General features: G+C 41.9%; 1 protein-coding gene across 1 annotated transcript in view; it reads right to left on the bottom strand.

The window, feature by feature from the left end:
• LOC147638926 (putative protein phosphatase 2C 4) overlaps positions 1-8,611 on the bottom strand; it is a 41,955-nt gene extending 33,344 nt beyond the window's left edge. Inside the window, exon 1 of the mRNA XM_086785680.1 lies at positions 6,162-8,611. Coding sequence (XP_086641806.1) covers positions 6,162-8,399 — 2,238 coding nt within the window. The 5' untranslated portion in view covers positions 8,400-8,611. The remainder of the gene's footprint in view (positions 1-6,161) is intronic.
• Positions 8,612-26,691: the final 18,080 nt, after the last annotated feature.

Raw genomic sequence — 26,691 nt, 5'->3', positions numbered from 1 at the left:
AGGAAAGTTCAGGATTCCAAGCTCACATTTAATGGTCACCGGGGCTTTGGACACATTTCGGGTAATCCAAAAAGTGTGCCTGTCCCAATCAATGTCTAGCTAGAACTTGTGTAACCATTGAATTTCCAAAATTATGTCTGCTCCTACAAGAGGGACAACCATAAAGTCTCGCACAAACTCTATGCCATGAATCACAAATTTAGCACCTTGAGCTTCAAACTTGATGCTCGTTGTCATTCCTATGCTAAACCCCTTAACCTTCTTGTCTATCGAAGTCAGCAAGAATCGGGCTCGCCGAGCGGCCTGTTCCGTGACCACATCCTCCGTGCTACCGCTGTGAAACAAGACGACTCTCTGGCCACCTATGTAGCCAAAGGTCTTGAGCAATTCGTTGCGCTCACTCCTGGTTCTTGGGCGCCCTTTTGCTTATCTTCAAACTCCCGGCAAACAATTGCACCAACCGAAGAACTCAGATCCGAAGAACTGTGTGTGGGAGCTCGGCTCACCACGGAAGCCGTGGAGGCTGGGGTGGTCGTCTGCAGAGTGGTAAGTCTTCTTTGGATAATCCTTAGTCTTCTCTTCGACACTCAGTTTCCCACTAGTCTTGCTTGTCGGAGCTTTCTGGTCTGGAGTAAGCTTAGGCGCACTGGTCAAGTTCTAGGAGCCAGAGGTTCGCGTGCTCTGCCCTGGGGAAGGCCCCGTCTCGTTCTGGCCTTTTCCCCCCAAGGCGAGTATCTTGGAGTGGAAGGCTGAGAAGTCTTGGGCTTTCTGCCATCGTATTTCATTTCAACACTCTGCACAAGCGAGAGTGCATCCTCGAAGGTGGTTGGCCGAAACATACGCACTTTCCAATAGATTGCCATTTCTTGTCCTTGTCAGATATGCCCAATTGCAAACGTAAGTTCAAAATTTTATTTGCAAACTGCAAGACCCGTTGCACGTTTTGACACGCCTCCTTGAACTCGTCTTCAAGTCGCTCAAGGTTATGGGGCAGTAGAAACCGCCACTTAAGAAAGATCGAGGACAAACTCATCCCAAACATACGCTCCCACACCTATCTGGTGTGGGCATGAGCCCATTGGGTCCACCATGGAATGGCCTCTTCTTCCAAATACCAACTAGCCAAGATCACTCTGTCAGTATCATTCTTTCTAACTACAGCAAAACAAGCTTCAAATTGATGCAACCAGGAATAAAGGGTTGTGGGGGCGAGTTTACCATTATACTTACTGAAGTTCATCCTCTCGGGAGGATGACTCCAGAAAGCCACTGGTGTCGCTCTCACATCTAAAGCCGCAAGAAATCTTTTGTGCTCCACACGTTGCCTAGCGTCTTCTTGTGATGCACAGGATGCTGTCACACAGTCTTCTATCAATCAAATCTCCATTGCTCGCATCTACAACTCAAGGGTCGAACTTGACTGCAGTCGAACCTCTCAGAAGGGTTATCCGGTAGAGGATCTGCGAAACATAAGGAGAAAGAGGAAGAGAGGGAGAAAAAGGGACTGGAAAACGAATTCTTTCTTCCAGGGCCAAGATATGCGCCTTTTGCTCTTCCAATTTGGTGCTCTGGTCTGCGATTGCTCGCATCATCATCCAAAACATGTCATGCACACTCATGTCTGTCACCCTCGAAGGACTGCCTGGTGCTCTTTGTTCCGAAGTTCTTTGTTCTCTCTCTCTTTGTCGAAGCTCACCATAACGGGAAAATGCACTTCCTTTCTGGAACGCAATCTGACCATCCACTATGCGTGTGGGAGACTTTCCGGAGGCTGAAAACCAACCGTCCTTCTAGGGACAAGAGTCACACCAAAATGGGTGGTCCTCTGGAGTCTAGATACCAACCACACAAGCAAGAAAAAAATATATATTCCTTTTTTTCCTGGTTTTCTGGCTGAATCTTCACACTTGAAGAAGGCTCTGATAACAATGTAACATGTGGAAGCTTGGGGGAAGAATCAATAACTTCAACGTTCAAAAATCAGCAATCGTTCGCAACGAAGATAACGCACAACATAGACAGAGATGTGCAGAAATAGAGAGAGAGAGAGAGAGAGAGAGAGAGAGAGGTGACACACTATTGGGTCTTGAATACCCTCTATAGGGCCCCCACCATGAATGGTGTATTTGCTTTATTAGAATGATGTACAATAACGCAAATCTATAGATCCAAAGTTATGTTCTTGACCTGCACCTTTCACCTTGGCTGTAGCACTCCCCTTGGCTGTCTTGGCCCTTGGACTGCAGCAACCCTTTGTGAAATATGAGATGAATGAATGGAATTCTGCTCTACCTATTTATAGGAATATGCTAGTCGGCTGGCCCAAACAGGGGTTGGCCTGTTCTGAAATTCCCACAACCTGGTCCAAGCCTTTTTAATGCCTTAAATCGACGCTTTCATACTTGGACACCGGCTGGCCGCCTTGCTGATCTGTTCTGGCCACCCTGTGGGCTGTTGTCTAGGCCTGCACAGGCTGTTGGGCAGCCCCTAGGCACTAGAGCACGAATGATACCTTGCAGCTCTCGATGCAAGGACAGTACCTAGGACTTCTTCGACTCACTTTCACGAGAAGGTGAATTTTAGTAGGTATAACCGTAAACTCAATCCCACAACTCTATATTCCTAGATTCATTAGTTTGAAGCCTACTTTGTTGGTAGGAAGTCAAATATAGAGAAGGTAGTGTCAGCTAGTTGCTACATTGAAGGGGACGCCATCTCTTGGTGGACTCATTGGGCCTAGGTCAATTCCAATTATGGAGTTGCTACCTGCGAGTGGGCCAATTTGTCACTGAACTCAAGAAGCGGTTTCTACCACCTCATTATCTTGAGCGACTCGAGGACGAGTATCGGGTACTGTGCCAAAACACGCTACCTGTCCTCCAATTTGCCAATAAAGTCACTCACCTGGCTTCACAATTACAAAAATTGGGTGCGAACAAAAGAGGTCAACTCCTCTACGGTTTGGACACACAAATCCAATGGGATGTGTGCATGTTTAAACTAGGGACTTTTGATCGGGCACTTTCGCTTGTGCAAAGTGCGGAGACAAAAAAGTGCGGAGATAAAGTACAACAATGGAAAACCAAAGACCTCACAGACCAGAGTAGTCAAAGCAGCCACCACTTCCTCTTTGCCTCTAGCAAGGGCCAGAACCAGACCCAATCAAGGTCTACCCCAGAAGCCTCTAGCTCCAAGAACTTGAACAACGACCCTTGCCTTACTCCAGACCAAAAGGCTCTAGCCGACGAGACAAGTGGTAAGCTCAATCCTAAGGAGCACGAATAATACAAGGAGGGGTGGCGTTTCTTTTGTCATACAAAAGGACACGCTTCTAATGTTTGCCCAAACAAGACTCTTGCTCAAACCACCACCCCGGCCTCAACAACTTCCGTGGTGAGCCAACCTCCCACACCGACCCTCCACGTTGTCGCTAGTCCTCCAGCTCCCACTCTTACAGTTGACGCTGGGAGCTCAAAGATAAGCAAAAGGGCAGCCATGACTTGAAGTACGAGCGAAACGAATTACTCAAGACTTTTGGCTACATAGGTGGCCAGAGAGTCGTTGTCTTGTTTGACGACATTATAGAGGACGGGGTCACGGAATAGGCCGCTTGGCGAACCCGTTTTTTGTTAACCTCGATAGATAAGAAAGTGGAGGGATTTAGCACGGGCATGACAATGAGCATCAAGTTTGAAGCTCGTCGTGCTGAATTAGTCATTCAGGGCACATAATTTGTGCGTGATTTCATGGTTGCCCCTCTTGTAGGTGGGGACATAATCTTAGGGATTGAGTGATTTCACAAGTTCACCCCAGACAGTGGCTGGGACCACAGAGATTCGGAAAGGCACACAGTGTGTGGTGATCTATTTTCATACCACCCAGACAGTGATGAGTGCTTTGAAGAAGTGCAAGGCCCTACATGACCGGTTCCAGAAGATCTTTCTTCAAGACAACTTACCTCCCAAACTTCCCCATGTAGATTGGAGGACCATAAAATCGAGCTCCTCCCGAGTTCTGAACCCCCAAGTAAGTTTCCATACCGCCTAAGCAAGGCCACGGAGACGGAGTTGGACCGTCAACTCGAAGAATCGCTGCAATCCGGTTTCATACACTCTAGTGTATCTCCGTTCGTCGCAGCCCTAATCCTTTTCATAAAAAACAAGGATGGATCCCCCCGGCTTTGCATAGATTATCGAGCGCTCAACAAGCTGAGGCTTTGTGTAGATTATCGAGCACTCAATAAGCTGACAATAAAGAGCAAGTTCCGTATGCCTCGGATTGATTACATCTTAGAGAGGCTAAATGGAGTAAATTTGAGCAGTTAATGCACCATTCCTTCATTGAGCTCACAGCAAAGCCCACATCCCCACCTAACTAAGTTCCTAGTTTGATCATCTTCTCTGCCTCAAAGCACATAACTAGAAAGAGAAGCTGATCCACTGTGAAGACAATTGGTCTAAGATGTACATCCAAGGGTTTCCATCTGTGTTGCTTGATGAAAAAAAAAACACTGAAGTAGCCGAGCTCATCCGTTGGCGGTGAGACCTTTATGACACTCTCATCAAAACTGCCTCACAATTTTCTCCAAGAGCCAACAAGCCCATTAACCTACTGAATCTTTTATGCACCCTCAATGATTGTTATCCTCTCAGCTGCATCTACAAGCTCCACCCCTCCATTCACCAGAGGCGCACCTTCAAAGTTCACAAATTCAAGGTCCTCCAATGTTGCGTGGTTTAAGGTTACAGAACATAAATGTGTCCGAAGCATTTTAAAATTAAGGTTATGGACGTTAGCTTTTGCACATCCTATGAGAGCCCTTGTTGTAAGCATTTGTTCGCATGCTATATTTAAAAAGGGCATAAGAACCCTTGTTTTCAAGAGGATGTTCACACATGAAATAAAAGCCTTGAGTTCCCGGTTGGTGATGGAGTTCCCTTGCACTTGTGAATGCTCGCCCCTATATTTCATTCTCATTGGTTAGCGCAGTCCAAGCGACTAGACACAATAGAGGGTAGAGCCATGCCCTTTCACACTTACTTGCTCATGGTGAGTTTGAGAATCCACACTAGATCTCCATACTTAGAAATGCACATGATTACAACCTTTTTTGGCTTATGGTGGCCGAGGGGATTCACAAAACATAACAACTTCTCAACAATGGGGAATCTCGATGGAACCACAACGTTCAATTATATGATTAAGTACAAAATGTTTGAGATGTTTATTGTTGATGGCGATGCCAAGGGTGATGGTGAAATCAATGTAGTGTAAGTCGATGAAGACGTCATTGTGGAAGCCCATGAAGGTATGTGAGTGTTTGAAATTGTGGTGATCTCTAGGGCGAGCCTTATTAGTGTATGCACATGTGAAGGTCTAAAGGTCCTAAGATCAAAAGGATATTTGTATGGTGTGTGTTCAAGGGTTGATTGTCCAAAGGTTATTTGATTGATGATTTGAGGTAGATTCCTAGTCACATGAAATAAGTGAGATATTCTAGGAAAGAATCAAACGATTTGAGGGAATTTTGGGAGATTGAGAGATTCAAGGGATTTGATGGAGTGAATCATGGAGAGAAGTGGATCTACATGCTTCCAGGAGGAGCTATAAAATTGCAATGAAAACCTATGCTTGTGCCTTGAGATTATCTTGATAAATCTTCATCAATTAAGTGTTAACTATGTTGATAAATCAGCCACTAATTCTTTCATTTTCTTTGACCCCCTCCTTAAATCCAATTTTTAACTCAGAAAATTAAGACTCTTAAAAGGGCACCCAAACCCTCAGCCCTGAATCTCGTGGTAATTCAATAGCATTTTGTGTCCTATTAAGCTTCCAACCTCTTTGAAGTACAATCATGATTCATGGAAGGTTGAGATTTGCATCAAAATCTTTAATACTCAAAAGTCAACAAAAAAAAGACTAAAAACAATAAGAGAGAAGAAAACCCTGTATAATGTATCATTTTATCCCTTCCCCTCCCACCCTCTTCCTTGCCCACTCATACCATCCCTCCTTTCCTTCCTATTTATATATCTATCTAGTATGGATAATTTAACAATAAAAGTTGTCCTTTGAACCCCCCGACCCCCCCCCCAAACACACAACAATATATATAGCTGCCAAACTTTGAAAGAGGAACTGATACATACAACTCTTACCTCTTCAACATTGGTGCTGTGGTCAGCTGAGAGTTGCAGTGCGCTTAATAGCAGACTCATTGCAGGTGGCCCAGTACTGGAACAAGTGTGAGAAGACTCAAAGGTTTCCAACTCAGTAGGAGTTTCCTCCATGATACGCTCAAGCTCTTGCCGTAGCTGTGAATCCCTTGCTCCAATTTTTTCCGAGTCATAGACTTGCGATGAAGTAGGGCCTCTTGAGCTTGAAGAGTAAGCTTTAGAGTCACTCTTCACTTGAGCTAATATGGCCCTGCTGTCACCCACATTCATCACATAAACATCTTCACCTTTCATGAGCATAACCAAGACACAAGATCCCATCAGTGCCAGCTCTGGCATCTCCTTCATCGAATGGTCTGCCATCTGCAAATACGCTGTCTCGGTAGATGCAAGTGCACTTGCTAGAGCTTTAAGGACAGCAGAATGGTCAGCATTGCCACTTCTGCACGACTTACCTGTGTCTAGCTTGTGACTCTCCTCCAACTTTTTCCCTCTGCCTTTTGAATTCTGCTCTGATTCTGAATTTAACAAAGACAACCTCCTGTTTTGTTCCTTCCCTTCACGACGTGTTTTCCTCAGCTTGAACTCTAGTAGGGACCTCCCAGACCAAATCTTCCTGTGCTTTCTGGGTGTTGAATTGTCTCCATGGCGATGTAGGTTGGGCTCCTCACCATTCTTCATCATAATTGCCTCATAATCTTGGCATTGTATGGTTAGCCCTGCAGGCTCAATTTGCTTCGATGAACCATCCATCGAGTACCTTTTACAACTACTGAGATCAGAAAGCTCCCCTTGTGTGTCGGGTTCATCACCACTTGATGAACATTGGTGAATCGTTTCCAAAACATCACTGTTACTGTGGCAAAGCTTCTCACAAGAAAAATCTTTAGAGCCAGCATATGTGCCACAGGTGTGACCACCCTGAACTGTATACAAACCGCCATCTAGCTGTGCACACTTAGTCTCATAGGTAGGCATGGCATGATCTTCATCATGCAAGTTTTCAGCTGGAAAATTACAACCCCTATTGAAGTTACAAGTGTTCTGTAGATCTTGAAAGCGTTCTTCTGAGTATTTGCCTTCCTCTAGGGTTCCAAGGGTGATTTCACCCTCTTTCCTTACAGGTGTTTCCTTCCTGTCCCATAAAAGACCTCTCAATTCCTTGTATACTTCTTTATACAGATTGCTCATGAGAAAATCTGGTGCATCAGGTCCATTGAAACCATCATAAATCCCGACGAAGAGCCATCCATGTTCCTCAGATAAAACTACATGCACTCGGTCCTCGCCTGCCTTGCCCTGTGCCCATTGCAGATTACGACTCTCTCTCGAGTCAGAACTGGAAGAAGTATAACCAGAATCCAAAGGGTAGTCATACTGATTCACCCCATCTCTAGCTGTATCTTTGGCATGGCCCCAAAGAAGTTTCACAGGAGCAGTGAGGGACTTTTGAGTCCGCACGAAGGATGAAGTTGTTTTGGACAGACTTCTAGACAGAGCTTTCTTCACAGGGTAGCCCAAGTTCCTGACCAGTTGAGCTAGAGACCTTCTTCGCCTCCTGAAGTAGGCAGCGTAGTAGGAGCCCGAGAGGGGGGCAGAGAAGAGACTGCGGTCAGTGGCCTCCATGGGAGCTGAAACACAGCCCCGTTCCAAGGGTCCGGACAGAAACCCTCGTTCCAAGGGGCCGGACATGAACCCTCTCTCAATGGGGCCCGAAAGGAAGCCCCTGTCCAGAGGGCCCGAAGGCTGCCCGGAGAGGGATCCGGTGATGGGCCCGGACTGGGAGAGCCCCCTCGGAACCGGCTGCAGAGGAAGCGAGCTGAAGGAAGCTGTGCCCTCGAACGCAGCCGCTCGGTCGTACGACACATTTGCAAACGAGCTGAACTGCTCACGCGAGGTGATGGTGCGGGGAGTAGAGGTGTTGGCGCTCACGGACGCGCCCGAAATAGCCTTGAACGAGGTCTCCGACATGTTCCTCTGCCGGTGAGGTTCATGGCTGCAGCTGCCGTTGTCAGCGTTGTTGTGCCGGAGAGCTCCATTGTTGTTGGGAGGCTCGGGTTCAGTGTCGGAATGCGGGGGGGAAGAGGCGGAAACCGGCCGGACGTAGCAGAACGAATGGCCCAAGCCCTCGTCGAAGGGCTCCGACAGGAAAACGGCGACCTTGTCCTGGTGATCATGCGGTGCAAAGCAGCCTACCACGCGGGACATGTTGCCGCCCATCGCATCCTTGCTTCGTCTGGCGTGTGATCGCAGGTCATCGACGGTGAAAGCAGCCACATTTGCAAGCCCAGAAGGGCATAGCACAGCGGGGGGGAGGAGCCATAGCTAACTGCTCCAAGCTTGCTGCTGCGAGGCTGGAAAGCCACCTACGCTTTCGACGCACGGCAGCCCTTCGTTCAGGCCGGAGGTTTTGAAGGGGAGAGAGAGAAGAAGAAAGTGTATGCGTGTGTCGCGCAGGGACATAAAGCGAGGGAGGTGGCTACAGGGCCGTCAGCCTACGTGGAGGCCATGCGTCCTCCACTTCTGTGGCCGTCAACATCCACGTCGGATATTTTGTATATAATGTTTTCCAACTGAAAAGGTTGACTAATGTCCCCTCTTGGGCCCACGAATATCAACAATCTTGACCTGCTTTACAAACCCACTACCTAACTAGCCAATTCGTAAAATTCACTTAAAGGCGGCCTTTTAAAGTTGGGGGTAAGAGAAAAATAAAGCTGAATAAGAGAAAAATAAAGTTGGCCAATACCGTATAGGGCCACCTTAGTTTTCTTTAAAGTTTGGGAAGGGCCCCCATAGGGGTGAAGCCTTAGTTTCGGATGATGATTCTTTTCAGCTCAATGCATTGAAACGTCTCTATAATGAACTATACAAAGTCTTTTAATTAATCTACTTTATGATAAACAAGTGACCAGTTATATGCAATTATCAACGAAGCACCTATGATGACAAAATTCCACTAATATTTCATTTTCCTTAAACTTTAGCAATGAGGCATGAGTGTCTACGTTACCTGCACACCGGTCACCTTATTGGCCAGGCACATGGACAAAATTCCACTAATATTTCATTTTCCTTAAACTTTAGCAATGAGGCATGAGTGTCTACGTTACCTGCACACCGGTCACCTTATTGGCCAGCCTACACTGATGACTTAATGTCCTCCGAGCTTCAAACTTTAGCACTACCGTTGGGGCTTCAACCTAGGGAATTTAGACAACAATTATCATGAAAAGAATGCTTAAGCAAGGTATTGTGTAAAGAAAGGTATTGAGAGGCTTTTCTCACAAGCACAAGTCAACAGTGACTATTAATGGTCTCTTTATTAGCCTATAACAAATAGTAAACTATGCAAATGAAAAAGATGTTTGTGAATGAATACCTCAAGGAGTAGGAATTAGTTATTCTTTGTCTTCTTCCAAACTATACACACATGCAATGTGTCTCTACTATAGATAAGTAGTGACTATTAATGGTCTCTTTATTAGCCTAGAACAAATAGTCAACTATTCAAATAAAAAAGATGTTTGTGAATGAATACCTCAAGGAGTAGATAAGAATTAGTTATTCTTTGTCTTCTTCCAAACTACACATGTCTCTCTACTAGATAAGTCGGTTATGCAAATTGGCCTAATACAATACAAATGTACAACCAATGTGAAGATGCCATGTAATCGTCCAATCGACACCCTTGTATCCTTGTATCTTTATATCATCAAACCATCTATAGCCATCCAAATATAATTGCTCCCCAAGTATGTGGCTTGATGTATTTTGGTGGGTCAAGTTTTAATGGTCTGATGCATGCCTACACACGTAGTCCAACATCCATGCATGTGTTACATGTAAACTTCGTGTCACTTCATGTTTGACTTATTACATGTATGCAAAGTGATCCAACTCATTGAGAAAGAAAAGATGGCCTAGATAATGACCACACTTGTGTATACACATCAACCCACATGATTGCCATGACTTGTAACATTGTGCCATGTATGTTCACATGTCCTATCATGAAGATGATGCAATTAAAACTATGCATATGCTTCATGCTATGCTTTAAAGATAAAAACTAAGGTACAAACAAGTCGGCGATGTGATGCCCATTAATCACAAAAGATGATGACTTTGGGTTTCCTTTATCAACAATCCTTCTTGAGCCCAATGCACCATGTCTCCTACCTCCATAACGCTTGTCCTTGAGTTGGTCGTCTCATTAAACCACTCCTTGCATCATAGTTTTTCAACCATTAATTTGTAAGCGAATCGCAATCTTTGCTAGCGAGCTACTCTAAGACAACTAACCTCTCCGTGAGAGGGTTTCCTATGAGAGAGATTGTCTGGCCCAATTCATAGGCTTGGAACCAAATGCTCTAACCATGCCAATGGAACCAAGTATTCCATTGGCATGGTTGCGTCAAGCCCCAATGTGAGCTAGAAAGGTGTGATGTTAATAGCCACCACCTTGTATGCCATACGATATAAAGCAAAGTACAGCTTGTGCTCCCAGTCACTCTCCTTGATGTGCCTCTACCATCTTGGTGAGAATAGTGCATAACGTCTTGTTTGTGCTTTGGCTTGGATGTTCGCTTGTGGGTAGTACGGTATTGATTTTTGGTGCACCACACATAACTCTTTAAGCAGGAATTCCACCACTTTGTTAATTAAATGTGTACCGCGATTGCTCACTATTTTTAGTGGGCAACCAAAACAAGCAATCACATTCTCAGAGGAGCTTGGTGATAGATCTTGCGTCATCTTTTTGCATAGCTTTGGCCTTGGCCTATTTCATCTAGTAATTTGTAGGACGATGATAATGAAATGCACCTAGGTTCCTGAAAGATCCCTACCCCCTCCGTGCAACGAATTCCGGGGGTGCTCGCAGCGGAAGTAGCACTTCTTGCGCAGGGCAAAACCTCTCACTCGGGGCCTCGCCCATGAATATCCGGATAAGAGACTAATCCCCCTCAGTTCTTCCAAAACTAAACCTAGAAAAACTTCCCTCGCCTAGCAAACATAGGCAATTCCTCCATGATATTTTTATTCTAACATAGTCAAGAGCCTTCACTAACCAAACTGATCCAACCAAACCCGTAAGTCACATGGTCAGATCAAGGAAAAGACTTGCACTCGGATCATAGAGTCCAACGCTTTTTTCCTCATCAAGAGGCACAGCCATTGATTCTTTTCCATAGAATAAGGGTTATCCGGGATTTACTTCAACTATCGTAACTTAACAGAATTGAGTCTTAATTTTAGGAATCCATGGTTTGTGAACTAGATGGTAGATGACATGATGGGTTGTTTATGATTCTAGATTGGTTGTATGTACATGAGATGGGTTGTTTGTGAGATGGATGGGTTGTATGTATACAAGAGGGCTTGCATGGGCACCAAATAGGCTGCGTGTGTGCAAGATGGGATGTATGGATGTGGGATGGGTTGTTTGCAATCTAGATGGGCTGTATGTGTGTGGGATGGGTTGAGTGGATATCACATGGGTTGTTTGTGAGCTAAAAGGGCTAAATGTGTGTGGGAGGGGCTATATGGGCATAAGATGGATTGTATGTGTGTGGGATAGGCTAAATGCGTGCGAGATGGACTGTATTTGCACTATATATGTTACGTGTGACTAGTATGAGTTGTACGTGTGCACGACAGGCTGCATGTGAGTGTGATGCTACATATGTGCATGGGTTGGACTATATATGTGTGAGATGGCCATAGGACATGTTTGTATTGGTTTCATGTGTGTGGGGCTATATGGGCAGCAGATAGGTTGCATATGAGTGGTATAAGTTGTATGTGTGCAAGATGGGCTACATGTGAATGTGATGGACTATATGTGTACCTGGGATGGGCTATATATATGTGAGACCAGATGTATGCCAATGGGATGGAAAGGGTTGTCCATATGTGTCCATGCTCCGTATAAAAGAGCCATGGACTCATCCGTTGAGAACAGCAAGGACAATCAACTAAATCCATGCCTGAGTTCAGAAAACAACACCTTGTTCCATTTTTCTTCCTCGACACATGTGTGGGTATCTTCAGCGACCCAAAGCCCGAGCACCGTATGGTCAGCACCCTCTAGGCTCCTAGTCACCTAGCGCTTCACTCATAGGCCGCTTCCTTGGTCCCTCATCCACCATACCGGAAGCTCACCATTTAAATCAAACCGAGGCTGGTTAAGACCTCGGCCGACCTTGCTATGTGAGACGTCCTCCGTTGACTCTCTGTCGTCAGCTGTTGCAACTTTATCACTTAGGTCTCCATGACCTCATTCACAAGATGGTCAAAATGCTTCCCCAGCATTCTTGACATAAAACAGTCGTTTAAAAATAGGTCATAAATACAGTTTCTAATAACGAACTCTCATCTTTCCACATTATTCCACATCATTTCTCATTATTCCACATTCTTCCAAATCAATTCACTTTGCTTATTCCACATCATTTCTCGTTATTCCACATTCTTCCAAATCAATTCACTTTGCTTATTCCACATCCAATCATATCTATTCCCATCATCCTTCATCCATTCTCATCCAATCATATCATATTACATCTCATCACATCTATCCACATCACATCACATTCATCCACATCACATCTCATCACATCCAATTACATCTATTCAAATCCTCATCACATCACGCCACATCCATCCTCATCACATCTCATCCATTCACATCTACCCATATCCACATCATATCTCATCCATTCACATCTACCTCGATCCACATCATATCACATCATATCCATTCACATCACATCTCATCCATTCACATCTACCTAGATCCACATCACATCACATCTATCCATTCACATTACATCACATCCATTCAGATATCATCATATCACATTCATATCCATTCACATCTCATCGCATCCACTCACATCTCATCGCATCCACTCACATCTCATCACATCTATCACATTCATTACATCCACATCACACCCATTCACATCCATCACATTCATTGCATCCACATCACATCACATACATTCCATCCACATCTATCCTTATCACATCACATTCATTCCATCCATATCACATCACATTCATTCCATCCACATTACATCGCGTCCACATCTATCCACATCACATCTCATTCATTCCATCCACATTACATCATGTCCACATCTATCCACATCACGTCTCATTCATTCCATCCACATTACATCACATCCACATCTATCCATATCTCATCACATCCATTCACATCTCATCACATTCATCCACATCCATCCATTCATTCACATTCACATCTCATCACATTCATCCACATCCATCCATTCATTCACATTCACATCTATCCACATCCATCCATTCGTATGCACATCTATCCACATCCATCCATCCATTCACATGCACATCTATCCACATCCATCCATTCATTCACATTCACATCTATCCACATCCATCCATTCATTCACATGCACATCTATCACTTCATCATCCATTTACATCACATCACACCCATTCACATCCATATCCATTTACATCACATCACATCTCATCACATCCACTCACATCTTATCACATCGCATTCACATCTTATCACATCACATTTACATCTTATCACATCACATTTGCATCTCCTCTTATCACATTCACATCTCATCTAATCACATTCACATCTCATCTAACCACATCGCATCTATTTACATCCCGTCACATTCATTTACATTCATTCGGCTCTACATCACATCTTATCACATCCACTTTTAGTACTGTTTTCTACTTTCGATACCGATGGGACTTTTCTAAGTTTCTGCCGATTGCTTGGCCTAGTTAAAGGTACTTTTTCTCGTTGGATATTTTCATATTCTTTCTCAAATTTCTCAAGTGAAATATATTCAATATTCTTCTTTTGAGTAAAAGATTCATGTGATTTATAAAAATTAATTCTATCCATATTTTCTAATAAAATTAATAATGTTCAAAATTAATAATGTTTAAAATTAATAATGTTCAAAATTCCACTTTTGATAAATACTCATAATTTGAATTATGCCAAAAATTACTCTTTTACCATTTAATTACTTGGATATCAAATATCATGGGAATTTCTCTTTTTGCATAAAAATAAATTTACCAAAAATTTCTCTTTTACCATTTAATTACTTGGATCTCAAATATCATGGGAATTCCTCTTTTTGCATAAAAATAAATTTACCAAAATTTACACTTTTCTCATAATCAATTAATTATGCATAATGACAAAAGAATTACTTCTCATGAATATGATGAAAATCATTCTTTTTGCATAGGATGTCCAATCCTAGAATATGGTAGGAAGTCCTCTTTTAGCATTATGCATAAAAATAAGATATGTATTATTTTCTGAAAATTTTACCATAGCTTCGCTACTATTACTGATAATTCTCAAATTTTTCTAAAGAATATAAACTTGTAATGGAAATATGATAGTAGTTCCTCTTTTATGCTTAAAATCAAATTATGAATTTAAATCATAATTTTAACCATAATCATAAACTTAATTATGATTATCCCACTAGCTTAAGCTAATTCCATTATTTCTCTTTTCCCAAATTGATATGATAATCTATTTCTCATTTAGAATCAATCAAAGTAGTTTTTGACTACTTATAAATAATCTAAAAGAAATAACCATTATTTTGTTAACACAAAATCATAAAAATACCATTTTCTTAATCTCTAGCTTATCAAGCCTAGAGTTTAGCTTTGAATTAAGAGACTATCATTGAGAAGCATCCTTTTTCAAAGGATTTGGCCATAAAGATGGCTATTCTTTTAGAGAGAGAGATTTACTTAAAGAAAGCATTACAAATAAGCATAAAGACTAACTTTCTCTTAATTAAGCATTAAGACTTTAAGGGAAAGCTTGATTTGAATTAAAACAATTATTTAGAAAGCTTCTCAAGCTTGAGAGGGGTTGAGAAGAAGAAAGTCATTGAGATAAATTGGAAAAAACCATAAAAATTGATTTTACCTCCAAGTTTGGCTTGATTCTCTATTAGCAGTGAAGCCCCCGACCAATCAATTGGTCCACCAAGAGGAGAAGAGCAACTCCAAGAGTTGTTGTAGAGAGAGAGAGCTCCAAGCTCCCAAGAGAGAGAAAAATTTAAAGGATAATAGAAAATTAGATTATTTTAATATAATACTAGCATAGTATAGCTCCGAATATATTTTTACAAAAGACTAAGGGTCTATTTATAGGTAAGGGAGGCCACTAACCAAGTCCAACTGGGTTCTAGAGTTTTCCAAGTTCAATTTGACTCAACTTGGACAAGATTTGGACTAGTTTGGCTCCCTTTTTTATTTGGTTTGATCTAAGAGAGAGGAGAGATAAAAAAATTTTTGAATTAAAAACCCTTCCACACATGTGAAATAGGCACCTACCTCAAGAGTCCCCCTCTCCTTACCAAGGTGTCAAAAATGCATCATTATTTCAAAATATCTCATTTTTTTAGTAATATCTCATAATTTTTAACTAATAAACCTTGTACTCAGTCAACTCTTCATCTTATGTAAGCATTTACTCATTTTTGGGTATTTTTGTTTATCCTTTGGATTTATCTCATCCCATCACTTAGATTAATCCAATTGGCCCATTGGAACCTTAATTGGACCGTAATCTTAAATTTCTGAAAATGTAGACCCTTAGGCTAAGGTTTCTTATACCATTTTCAATTAATTCCTAATGCACATTGGAAAGTTCATTTTGAACTTCTGTTTCAGGGGAATCCATTTTAGACACTAGGAGAATTTTTATATTCAAAGATATCTAAATTTTAGATTATCTCTCTCTAGGCCAAAACAGGGTAAAACAAGATCTTTCTCCTATTTCATAAAGGGGAATAATTTCAAGAACAAAAGGGGAGGTTTTTACAATTATTGCGCTAATAGGACCCACAAAGTCTAAATCCCATTTCTCAAATGGTTACTCTGAGATTACTAGGTTAGGGACATTCGATCCTTCTCTTACGCTATGGAAAATCTTTGGTATTCATCGTAGCGTTTAACAAAATCAGTTGCATCTCCAAAGAGTATAGGATATGACATTTCGGCTTGAATTAACTTGTGGGCAGTCATGTCCAACTCACTAAGAAATAATAAATGGCCTAGATAATGACCACACTTGTTTAACCACATGATTTTCATGACTTGTAACATTATACCATGTATGTTCACATGTCCTATCATCAAGATGGTGCATTTCAAACTATGCACGTGCTTCGTGCTACACTTTAAAAAATAAAAACTAGGGTATAAACAAGCCGACGATCTGAGGCCCATTAGTCAAACTGTTATAGTGTGAAGTAGAACCTCTTATCTACTATTAGCTGAAATCATCACCTCATCTACAATATTATTAGGTCACAACCAAGGTGGTCTCAAAAGATGATGACTTTGGGTTTTCTTTGTCAACAATCCCTCTTGAGCCCAATACACCATGTCTCCTACCTCTATAACAATTGTCCTTGAGTTGGTCCTCAAACCACTCCTTGCATCGTAGTTTTTCAACCATCAATTTGTAAGCTAATCGTAATCTTTGCTAGCGATGATGAGCAACTAACCTCTCCATGAGAGGGTTAGTTGTAGTTATGCTTTATATGTGGTCCTCATTATCAGTCAGGCCCTCTTCATGAATCCATGTCTCCACGTGGTCTATAATTTCATCGACCGTGTGGCAGAATTGTGTGCACTGATCTGTATTTAGAATGATTGGCTCTACATCAGCCTCTACACATAGATTTCTTAAAATAGCACACCAAGCATGATAGTTGGAGAACATGGGATGCGCCCTCTTATTATAGATATTTTGCTCCAAATAGATGTCCCCTTTGAAGATCATCACATGTTCACCACATGCATGTATTTTATTGGCACCTTTATTTACATATCAATCAACATGTGTAGGTTTAATGGCTGGTCCAAGGTATATCCCTCATATATAAACATGAGAGACACTACCTAGTAGCTAGGACTATGGTGCTACAACACTATATTAGGCAAATGGGTTGCCACCTCCAAGATTAAGTGATCCTTTTTGACATTGGCCCCATCCAACTTAATGGCACTTGGGCACTTTCTTTAACTAACTCTTGTTGTAGACTTCTTATGGTAGCATCCTTTTTGCTCATTTCAGCTGCATCATACAACGCATTTGTAGTTCTTTTATTAGCTTAGAGGTGGCTGACCTCAACCTGTTTCTTATGGAAAGCTTAGAGGTGGCTGACCTCAACCTGTTGCTTATGGAAAGCTTACAAGGCACTCTTTTTCTCCTTCTACTATAGTGTCCCGATGGCCTTGTCTTTTTTGTTCAATATTGTTTGGTTTACCAAGAGTTGGGTTGTGATAGGATTAAGCATGCTGAAATTGTGCTTATGAATGCATTATCTCCATCTCCTTGATGGTTACAAGCATTTCATCTTTGGATTTAAGGGTTTCATGAATATGGGCTTCCCATAATCTAATTTGCTCTTGCAAAATGGGGATTTGTTGTGCAGTTTATGGGGCCCTTTGTGCCTGTACATTGTGAATTTGGGAAAGCTAAGCCACAAAACATTGGATTGACTCGATAAATCTAGCTTGGATGTCAAGTTGTCCAGTTACAGTTAATGCTTGGCTCTCAATAGTTAGTCTAGCACTTACATTCAGCAAGCTACAGATAGTGGTCCCATTATTTGTGGCAACGCATGCATTCTTTTCAAATTCTGTTGGTCTTGCATTGTGCTCTCTTGCATGCCTTATCTAGTGGTGGTTTCTTGGGTGGTGCTGGTAGAGGGCCTTTAGTTTCTTTGCCCTTACCTTTTCCTTGAGTTTGTGGCCTTGGGGAAGGGGTTCTCCCCATGTCAATACCAAACTCCAAGGTTATCACCAAGTCTATCCCTCTTAACTTGAGCTTCTTCCTTAGGCTTTGGTTTCTAGAGTTTTCTCTGTTGTGGTTTATGTCGCGTCCTCTACTCTGAGTTTCTTTTTTGGTGGGGGAGTGACTGTCTCTGGTTTCCTTTATCCCTTTATGGGACTTGTGAGGATGTTTACCCTTATGCAAGTCTTTTCATCGGTGCGAGCATAGCTGTTGAAATGCATCCAGCCTTGAAAATAGATGATCCTGGTCAAAAGAAGTCCTACTCTCAGGTATTGGCCTCCCAAAGTTAGCAGTTTTCCTAGCTCTCTATACACCAACTTAGTTAAATTTTGTACTACTACCTCTACATCTTGCGCTTGTAAGCTCACGAGGAGAACCCATGTGTCTACCTCCTTTATGAAACGATTTAACTTGTAAAAGGATAAGTAAATACATATTGCCTTGGTCGGGGTGACTAGATATGGTAGCTCAGTCCAGTGAGGCTTTGTCAGTTTTGTAGGCCCAAACAAATCCTTTCTACCTCTATGGCATTATACTTAATCTGGGTGTGGCTCACTCTGGGCAATCTTAGCGAGTTCTACATTGACTCCATTGTCAGCCTTAAAATGACTCTTTGCCCCCCTTGGCTTTAGACTAAATCTATGAATGATTTAGTTGTGCGGCCATAAGATGCCATTGCTTGGAAGCATCTGAGAAAGTCCATTCCCCAAGGTGGCAGCCTGAAGAAGTTGACTTTCTATCGGAGCCTTGTGGCATTCGCATCCTCAAGAACAAGTTTAGTGGCAATTTATGAGAATGATTTAGTTGTGCGGTCATAAGATGCCATTGCTTGGAAGCATCTGAGAAAGTCCATTCCCCAAGGTGGCAGCCTAAAGAAGTTGAGGAGGCCTACTTTCTATAGGAGCCTAGTGGCGTTCGCATCCTCAAGAACAAGTTTAGTGGCAATCTAGAGATGGCATAATGGCATAGTATGCTTTCTCTGTGTGCCCATGCTTGATGGGTCTTTACAAACAAGGTTTCTACCCATGCATAAAGGATTAAGGACTTCACTCTTTGGGCTATTCTGTGGCAAGGTTTTCTTGTGTGCTAACACTTTTGTTAGGCTTAGAGGAATCTCCTTCATGCTAGAGGTTGAGGGGAGGTCTTGAATTTGTCTTTGGAGTAGTTCTCTCTCTTCCTCGCTCAATAGCTTTGCCTTGCCTTTGTTGGTCTTTTTAGGTACCCATTTCTTCTTGGGCATGGCTAGTTTGTGTAGCCATTTATATGCCTTTGTTGGTGTTTTTTTAGGTGCCCATTTCTTCTTGGGCATGGCTAGTTTGTGTAGCCATTTATATGGTAGTGATGAGTGGATGTAGGCTAATAATGGGTTGGGGCACGTTTTCCCTCTTTAGGAGGGTTTTCCCCCTAAGCGTATGGCATTCTGTGTCAAAGGTTAGTTATTTGCAGGCTAAAATGGCAGGCAATGATGTATTTGGGATGCTTTTCATTGAGGATAAGCTTGACGAGACCAACTACCCATTGTGGTCCTATATGATGTGCTATGTATTGCTCGCCACCAAAGGACTTTGGAATGTTGTCATTGGCATTGAGGCACACCCTGTCTGGCCAACATAATAGCATAGTATAGGTACTTTGGATGGTGATACAAGTTCTAATGTAATTGTGGCATCCACCCTCCACATCTCCTATAATAGAACAAGCTAGGTGGTATGGTAGGGATGTGTACAAGCACAAACATTAGTGGCACTTTCGGTGAAAAAGAGCAGTATTCCTTATATTTGCTCATGTGAAACTATGAAGCATGCTTGGGATACTCTTGTTGCGCCTTACCAAGTGTGTAACGAGGTACGGGTGGCCTATTTGCATAAGCAGTTAGAGTCTAAGCATATGAATGAGGGAGATTTAATGGATGAGTTTCCTCATGAGGATTAAAGTTCACAGGGAGAAGCTTGAATGTATTAATGAGGTCCATCCAGATAGTTCTTTGGTGTCTACTATTCTCACAGCTCTATTGCATTCATACTGGGGTTTTATATCTACATTACAACTCATAGTTACATGTGTAAACAACTCTTCATATCCAATAAAAGGAGTTTGTAAGGTTGTTCTCACTACTGCAAATGGTGGGATAATCACTCTCTCAGAAGAAGTCTTCTTTGTTCTAGGCATTAAAAGGAACTTGCTGTCAGTCTCTACTACCATTGCTTGGGTAGGCCTAGTGGTGGTCACATTTATTGATGACATGTGTACATTTCATGACTGGAGTAATAGAGACATCAATGTGGTATCCGGTACTCTAAACCATGGGCTTTATAGGAGGTTGGATAGATATGAGAGATTAGCACATAATGAAATTCAGTTATTGCCACACATGCAACATAGAGCTATGGCATGCATGCTTTGGTCACTTGAATTTTGGTAGTTTGTCATACCTTAAAAGGAAAGAGATGGTGTCAGAGTGGCCCATGTCAAACATGTATGTGAGGGGTGCATTTTGGGCAAGATGCAACATGCATCATTCCTAAAAGATGGATCATTTAGGGCTATCTAGAAATTATAGCTTATACATAGTGACGTATGTGGTCCCATGAGGACACCATCGATTGGGGGATATCTCTACTTTGTGATTTGTATTGATGACTACTCTAGGCACACCTGGGTGTATTCATTGAAGACAAAGTCAAAGGTTTTTACATGCTTTAGACACTTAGTCTATAGGGTAAAAAATGTGTCTACATGTAAAGTTGGCACCCTTTATATAGAGATCAAGGGGGGAGTATATATCAAAGGAGTTTCGCGTAAATATGGCTAAAAGAGGCATAAAACATCGATGCACACTACCTTGTACACCTTAGCATAAAGGTGTGGCTGAACATGTCTCTCATGGAGGTGACACGTTGCCTGGTTAAAGGCCAGGATTTGCCATATGTTTTTTGGTTAGAGGTAGTTATATGTGCCACTTATATGTGCTAAATAGATACCCTAGTTATGAAGCTTGGAATAGCAAGAAGCCCTCTGTGGCTCATTCATATGTTTTTGGTTGTCTTGCTTATGCTTTTGTGCCTAAGCAATGACACAATAAGCTGGATAATAAGGTGGTAAATGTGTTTTTGTGGGATATAGCTTAAAAAACAAAGGGTATAAACTCTACCATCTGGCCACAACATCTGGCCACAAAGCACATTTTGGTGAGTAGAGATGTTGTCTTTGTTGAGAACTTAGTTTAGCCCATGCTTTTATGTTAAAAAAAAAAAAGGAAAATGTATGCTCATAGGACATATTTGATACACTCCTACCTTTGTGTAGTGCCGGGTAGTCATATGTAGAGTAAATGATGCTCAAAATGGTGCTACAAACCAACCCATGGTAGCTAAATATCAGCTCATATTTCAGCCCATAGATTAGCCTATTGATGAGAAAATTATGAATGATGCTATGGATGAGGATAGGGCAGCCATACAGGCATCCAAGAGTATGCCAAAAATTAGACATGATTATGCTCCCATTGCCAGTATATGCAATGAAAAGGAACCTATTTCCTTTTAGAGGAAGCACATGAAAATGATCATTAGATACAAGCTATGTAGGATGAGTACGACTCAATCTTTAAAAAATGGCACTTGGTATTTAGCAAATTTGCCTTACGGTAAAAAGACCATTGGCACACGATGTGGGTTTATAAGCTTAAGCATAAATTTGATCGCTACAAGGCAAGGCTTGTTGTTTTCAAAGGTGCTCAAGAGAAGGGCATATATTATGACAATATCTTTGCACACTCATGTCTCATAGATTACAATCAGGTGTATTATTGTATTGGCAATCATGGTTGGAATGTACTTCAGTTGGATATCAAGATTGCCTTCTTAAATGGTGACTTCCCACGAGGAGGTTTATCTATCTCAACCTTATGGTTTTGTTGAGAAGGGGCAAGAATCTAAAGTATGCAAGTTAAGAAAAGCTTTATATAGCCTTAAGCAAGCTCCTAGAGAATGGTATGAGGAGATAAATACATACTTGGTTATAAATAGTTTTTGCAAGTCTTATTGAGAGTACCCTCTATGTCAAGAGGAGTATAAGATTGTTTTTTGGTCATCGTCGTATATGATGATGACATGTTGATAGTCTAACGGAGAGTACCCTCTATGTCTAGAGGAGTAAAGATTGTCTTTTGGACATCATCAGCTTATACGTTGATGACATGCTGCCCCCACAGGCCGCCTTCAAGGCTAAATTGCATGTGTCATTTGAGATGATGGATTTGGGCTAGTTGCATTATTATTTGGGCATATAGTTTATGAAGCATGACGATTGTGATGTTGCAGTCAAAGTACATACGAATGTTTCTTACATGGTTTGGTCTTGAAGAATGTAAGCTTGTTACTACACCAATAGAGACAGGTGCTAGGTGTATTCTCTCCAGAATGCAGGTGAATCATTTGATGCATCACTTTATCAGTTGGCTATTGGATGCCTCATCTATCCAAGTAATACGAGGCCAAACAGTTAGTTTGGGGTCTCCCAATGAAAGCTCTCTCAACACGAGAAAAGTTTGAAGCTTTTTATAAAGCTTTGATTGATTATACTATTATCTTTAATGTTCTGTATCCATGATGCTTTAATATGTGTGACTGTATTCGTTGGCTTTTTCGACAATACTTTGGCGATCCTACTGTATACGATTTCCTTCTGAGTCTCTTGGTTCTGATTATTTATTCGCATGTTCTTTTTCATGCATGGATTTCTCACTGGGTTTGAGCAATTACCTCTCCCAGCGAAGCGGATAATTGTGTCTTGCCTTTTTGAAACTGGTAATGTCAAAATCATCCTGTGTTGCAATGTGGCGTCGTCGGGTTCTGCCCTGTTTTTGTATGGATTATGGTTGTAGATGAGTGAATTTAAAACCATTCGTTTTTCAAATGGGTCAGGTTATTACTACCATCAATTTTTACATTGTATTCCTCGTGCCATGTGGTTTGATGATTTTTATCAGTTTTTCCCTTTACTGAGTGGCATGTATGTGCTCTTTGATCCAGATGCTAAATAGGAACTGGAAGATCTAGAAACTCTCTAGGGCGAGCAAGGGTACGATTCTTGATCGCTACGGCATGCATGACCGACCGGACGCAATGTTACGTCGCTCGTCACACGAATGACTTCGCATTATTGCATTGGCTGATGATAATCCCGTGGTGGAGGACGACTCCAGCCAATATAATTCGGATCCTAGAGATGCTTGGGAGGAGAATTCCACCAATGAAGAATCTGGAAGTGATCCTGACCACCCGGATGCCCTTTGTTCGTGCACATAATTCATTAGTCTCTGGTCTCCTCCTCACGGGCACTTGCTTCGATCCCATTGGTCCTTGGTGTTGCTGCTTTGCCACTTGTCAGAATGGCTCATCAGGTGTCCCTGAAGTATCCAAAGTTAAATGGCAAGAAAAAGGACGTGTTGAATACTCATGTCGCCAATTTCAAAAATATTTGGCGCGCTAATGGTATGCCACCCACTATTCCTATAGTTACTAAGCGCAATGCTTGTAGCGGCACTTTTGATGGCAAAGCAACCAATTGGCATGCTCAATATGGTCCCAATAGTTTTCTTACTTTTGAGGCCCTTCGGGATGCTTTCCTTCATCGGTTCCGGAAGGATAAAACCTCTTCTCAAATGATGGATAAGCTTCGTCTCGGTGGCGACTGGAACATAAGCGGTTAAGTGTAGAGGATTATGCGGTTTGTTTCCGTACTCTTCGGAGTCGGGTGGATCCTGTGGATTAGCCTTGGATTAGCCTACTGAAGCTTTAATGGGGGAATGGTTTGTTCGGGGATTGCGTAAGACATTGAAACCAGATGTCACTTCGGTGGACCTTACGATTAGGGGCTTTGATGCATTGGTGGAAGCCACCTGACGTGCTGAGTGTAGTTTGTCAAGTCGCATGTCAAAGAAGGAAAAGCATAAGTCCAACTTGGATTCTTTGGATGATGACTAGGATGCGGAGGACACTTCAGATGCAAACTCAGATTTGGATTTGGATGTAGATTCCAAGCACTAAAATTGGAAGCAGCGAAGCTAGAAGTCGGATAAGGAAGTCGATGAACGATTATTGGCAGTATTGGCAAAGCTTACCAGAGGAAGTGCGGGTGGGACTGGATCCGAATTTCATCCTAGATTTTGGTGTACCAAGTGCTCCAATGAAGGTCACGCCAAGGAGGATTGTAAGCTGACTCCATATTGTGCAATCTGCACAACCACCACACACATCATAGAAGCCTGTCGATACAACATTCATGCTTAACAACCACCAAGAGCCGTAGGTCCAGGACAACCCAATGTTTCAGCCAGCAAGTGGCGCCTATCAACCCATCAAATGTTAATACATCATCATATCGTTATTATGGACGCAAAAGATCTGGTGGAGTACCTGGAAGCAATTTTCACTTTTATTATTGTAAAGCTCTAGGCCACCGTAAGTCTGAATGTCCTGTCTGAAAGCGCCATCAAGGGGAGTTACAATAAAATCAAGTGAAGGGGTTTACTTCTCAGCCTCCGATAATTAATATGGTGTAGATTGATCCTATTCCGATGGAAGAAAGTCCACCAATAGCTGTATCGATGACACAGTCACAAGAGTCATTGAGATGAAAGAAAAGAATGCTTTGCCATGGGCAAAGGATAAACCTGCCATGGTGGACCAAAATCATGTCCATGACTAGGTTGCCAAGATGGTGCAAGACACACAAGGGGCGGTTCGAAATGATTAGCAGGTCGTTGTAGTTTCTAGTGGTATGTCAACTTTGCCAATAGAGAAGCACAAAAAGAAAGGTACGATTGCTATTTTTTCTTCTTGAGAGCTTGACAAAGGTCAAAGTAAGAAGCAATTACAGATGGCCTGGGAAGAATCCGACCTCCATGAGGAATTGATAATGGATGAAGGGCCAAAAGGTGCCAGTGTGTATTGGATGTGTGAAAGAAGTCAAGTTGGACGAGGAAGGCCATTAAGTGCCAGTTTGCACGCCCGATGCGGGAAAACCATCCAGTTTCATGATTACAAGTCCGAGAAAGTAGAAAGCTTTAGGTAGATGGGGGAGCAGACCTCGTTGATAAGCCAGTCTTAGCACCAAGATACTATCTGAAATTTTGGACAGAAGAAACAATTTGGAAGTGAAAAGACAGTAGCTTTTGAGTATGATCTTTCGGAGGATTTGAAACATATGAAGCTAGATCAATTGTTGACGCTGGTACCCAATTACGGGACACAACTAATATGGAAACTTGTAGGAGAAGATGGCCTAGATCCATGTTCTAGAAGATAAAGAGGATCAGTCTGCTTTCAAAGTCTAACTAGCCACCGTGGATTGGGACGAAGTAGTTCCGGAAGTCATAGTGCAGATAAAGGGTAAGACCATCAAGGGAGTGGTTCTCAATGGGGCAGATCTAGAGTAAATATCATTCTCAAGGGTTCACCTAAAAATATGTAAGTCTCATGTAAGTATACCATGGTGAGTTCAAATGAAGGGGTTTTTTAATTCAAAAATTTAAGATAAATTTACAAAAATACATTTATAGAAGGGGATTTTTTAATCGATTTTATTAAAAAAAAACCCGCAAGTCTATAAAGAAAAAGGAATCATTTTATTTATGAGAAGTTCACAGGTAAGGGGTTTTTTAAATACCCCTTGAATGCACGTGATACATATGGTTTCTTAGTAGTGCACCCCCTAAGATATCATTACGGATAAAACCCACTAGGAACTCGGAATCCTGGAGAAAGAATTAGAACCGGCTCAATTTCTTATCTGAATGGCACATCAACAAAGAGTGAAGCCACTTGGACTACTTTGTAACTTCGAAATCCAGATAGCAAGATTTGACTTCCCAGTTGCTTTCATTGTTTTGAAGATGGAGGGCGTGGATAAATCTTACCCCATGGTTAAGGCAAGCCAAGATTACACAATTGGGCAACTGATCAGTTTACAATCTGGAAGTGGAAGAAGAAAGTTCATGTACAAGTGGTATCCCGTGATATGTTACAAGAATCCATGCGCCCAAGGATTGAATTGGCTGGAAGGAGTTGATGCGGATGAAGAGGAGTAAATCCTTAACCAAAATCTAGATTTAGTATCATTGTTTGAAGTGGATGTGGATAAGATTATTTCCCATTATAGTCCAACTTCGGATTTGGTCTAGACTTTTACATTGGAGATCTCCGTCCTAGATGATGCGGGTGTACTAGAGAAAGTTCAAGCTCTCATCTAGGTAGAAGAAAATCATGAGAAAGCAATGAAGCACAATCTTGCAGGATCACAACAAATGAGCTGGAAGACATGAATTTGGGTGATGCAAAGGATCCAAAGATAGTTCGTGTCAACACTAAGCTGGATGTAGAATTTAAAGCAAAACTCAAGCACTTTTTAAAATCATATGTGGATGTATTTTCCTAGAGCTACAAAGATATGAAGGGACTTGATCCTCAGTTTTATCAACACCATATCAATCTCAAGGAGGATGTCGTTTTTGTCAAGCAACAACGGTACCAAATGAATCCGAATTATGCAAAGTAGGTTAAGGAGGAAATTAACAAAATTTTAAAAGTGGGATTCATATATCCGGTGGATAAGGTGACATGGCTGTCATTGATCGTAATTGTGCCA

Source organism: Cibotium barometz, chromosome 4 (genome assembly GCF_041138505.1).
Source record: "Cibotium barometz isolate CiBa-2024 chromosome 4, ASM4113850v1, whole genome shotgun sequence".
In the NCBI taxonomy this organism is placed as follows: Eukaryota; Viridiplantae; Streptophyta; class Polypodiopsida; order Cyatheales; family Cibotiaceae; genus Cibotium; species Cibotium barometz.
This window is presented reverse-complemented; position numbering and strand designations above follow the sequence as displayed.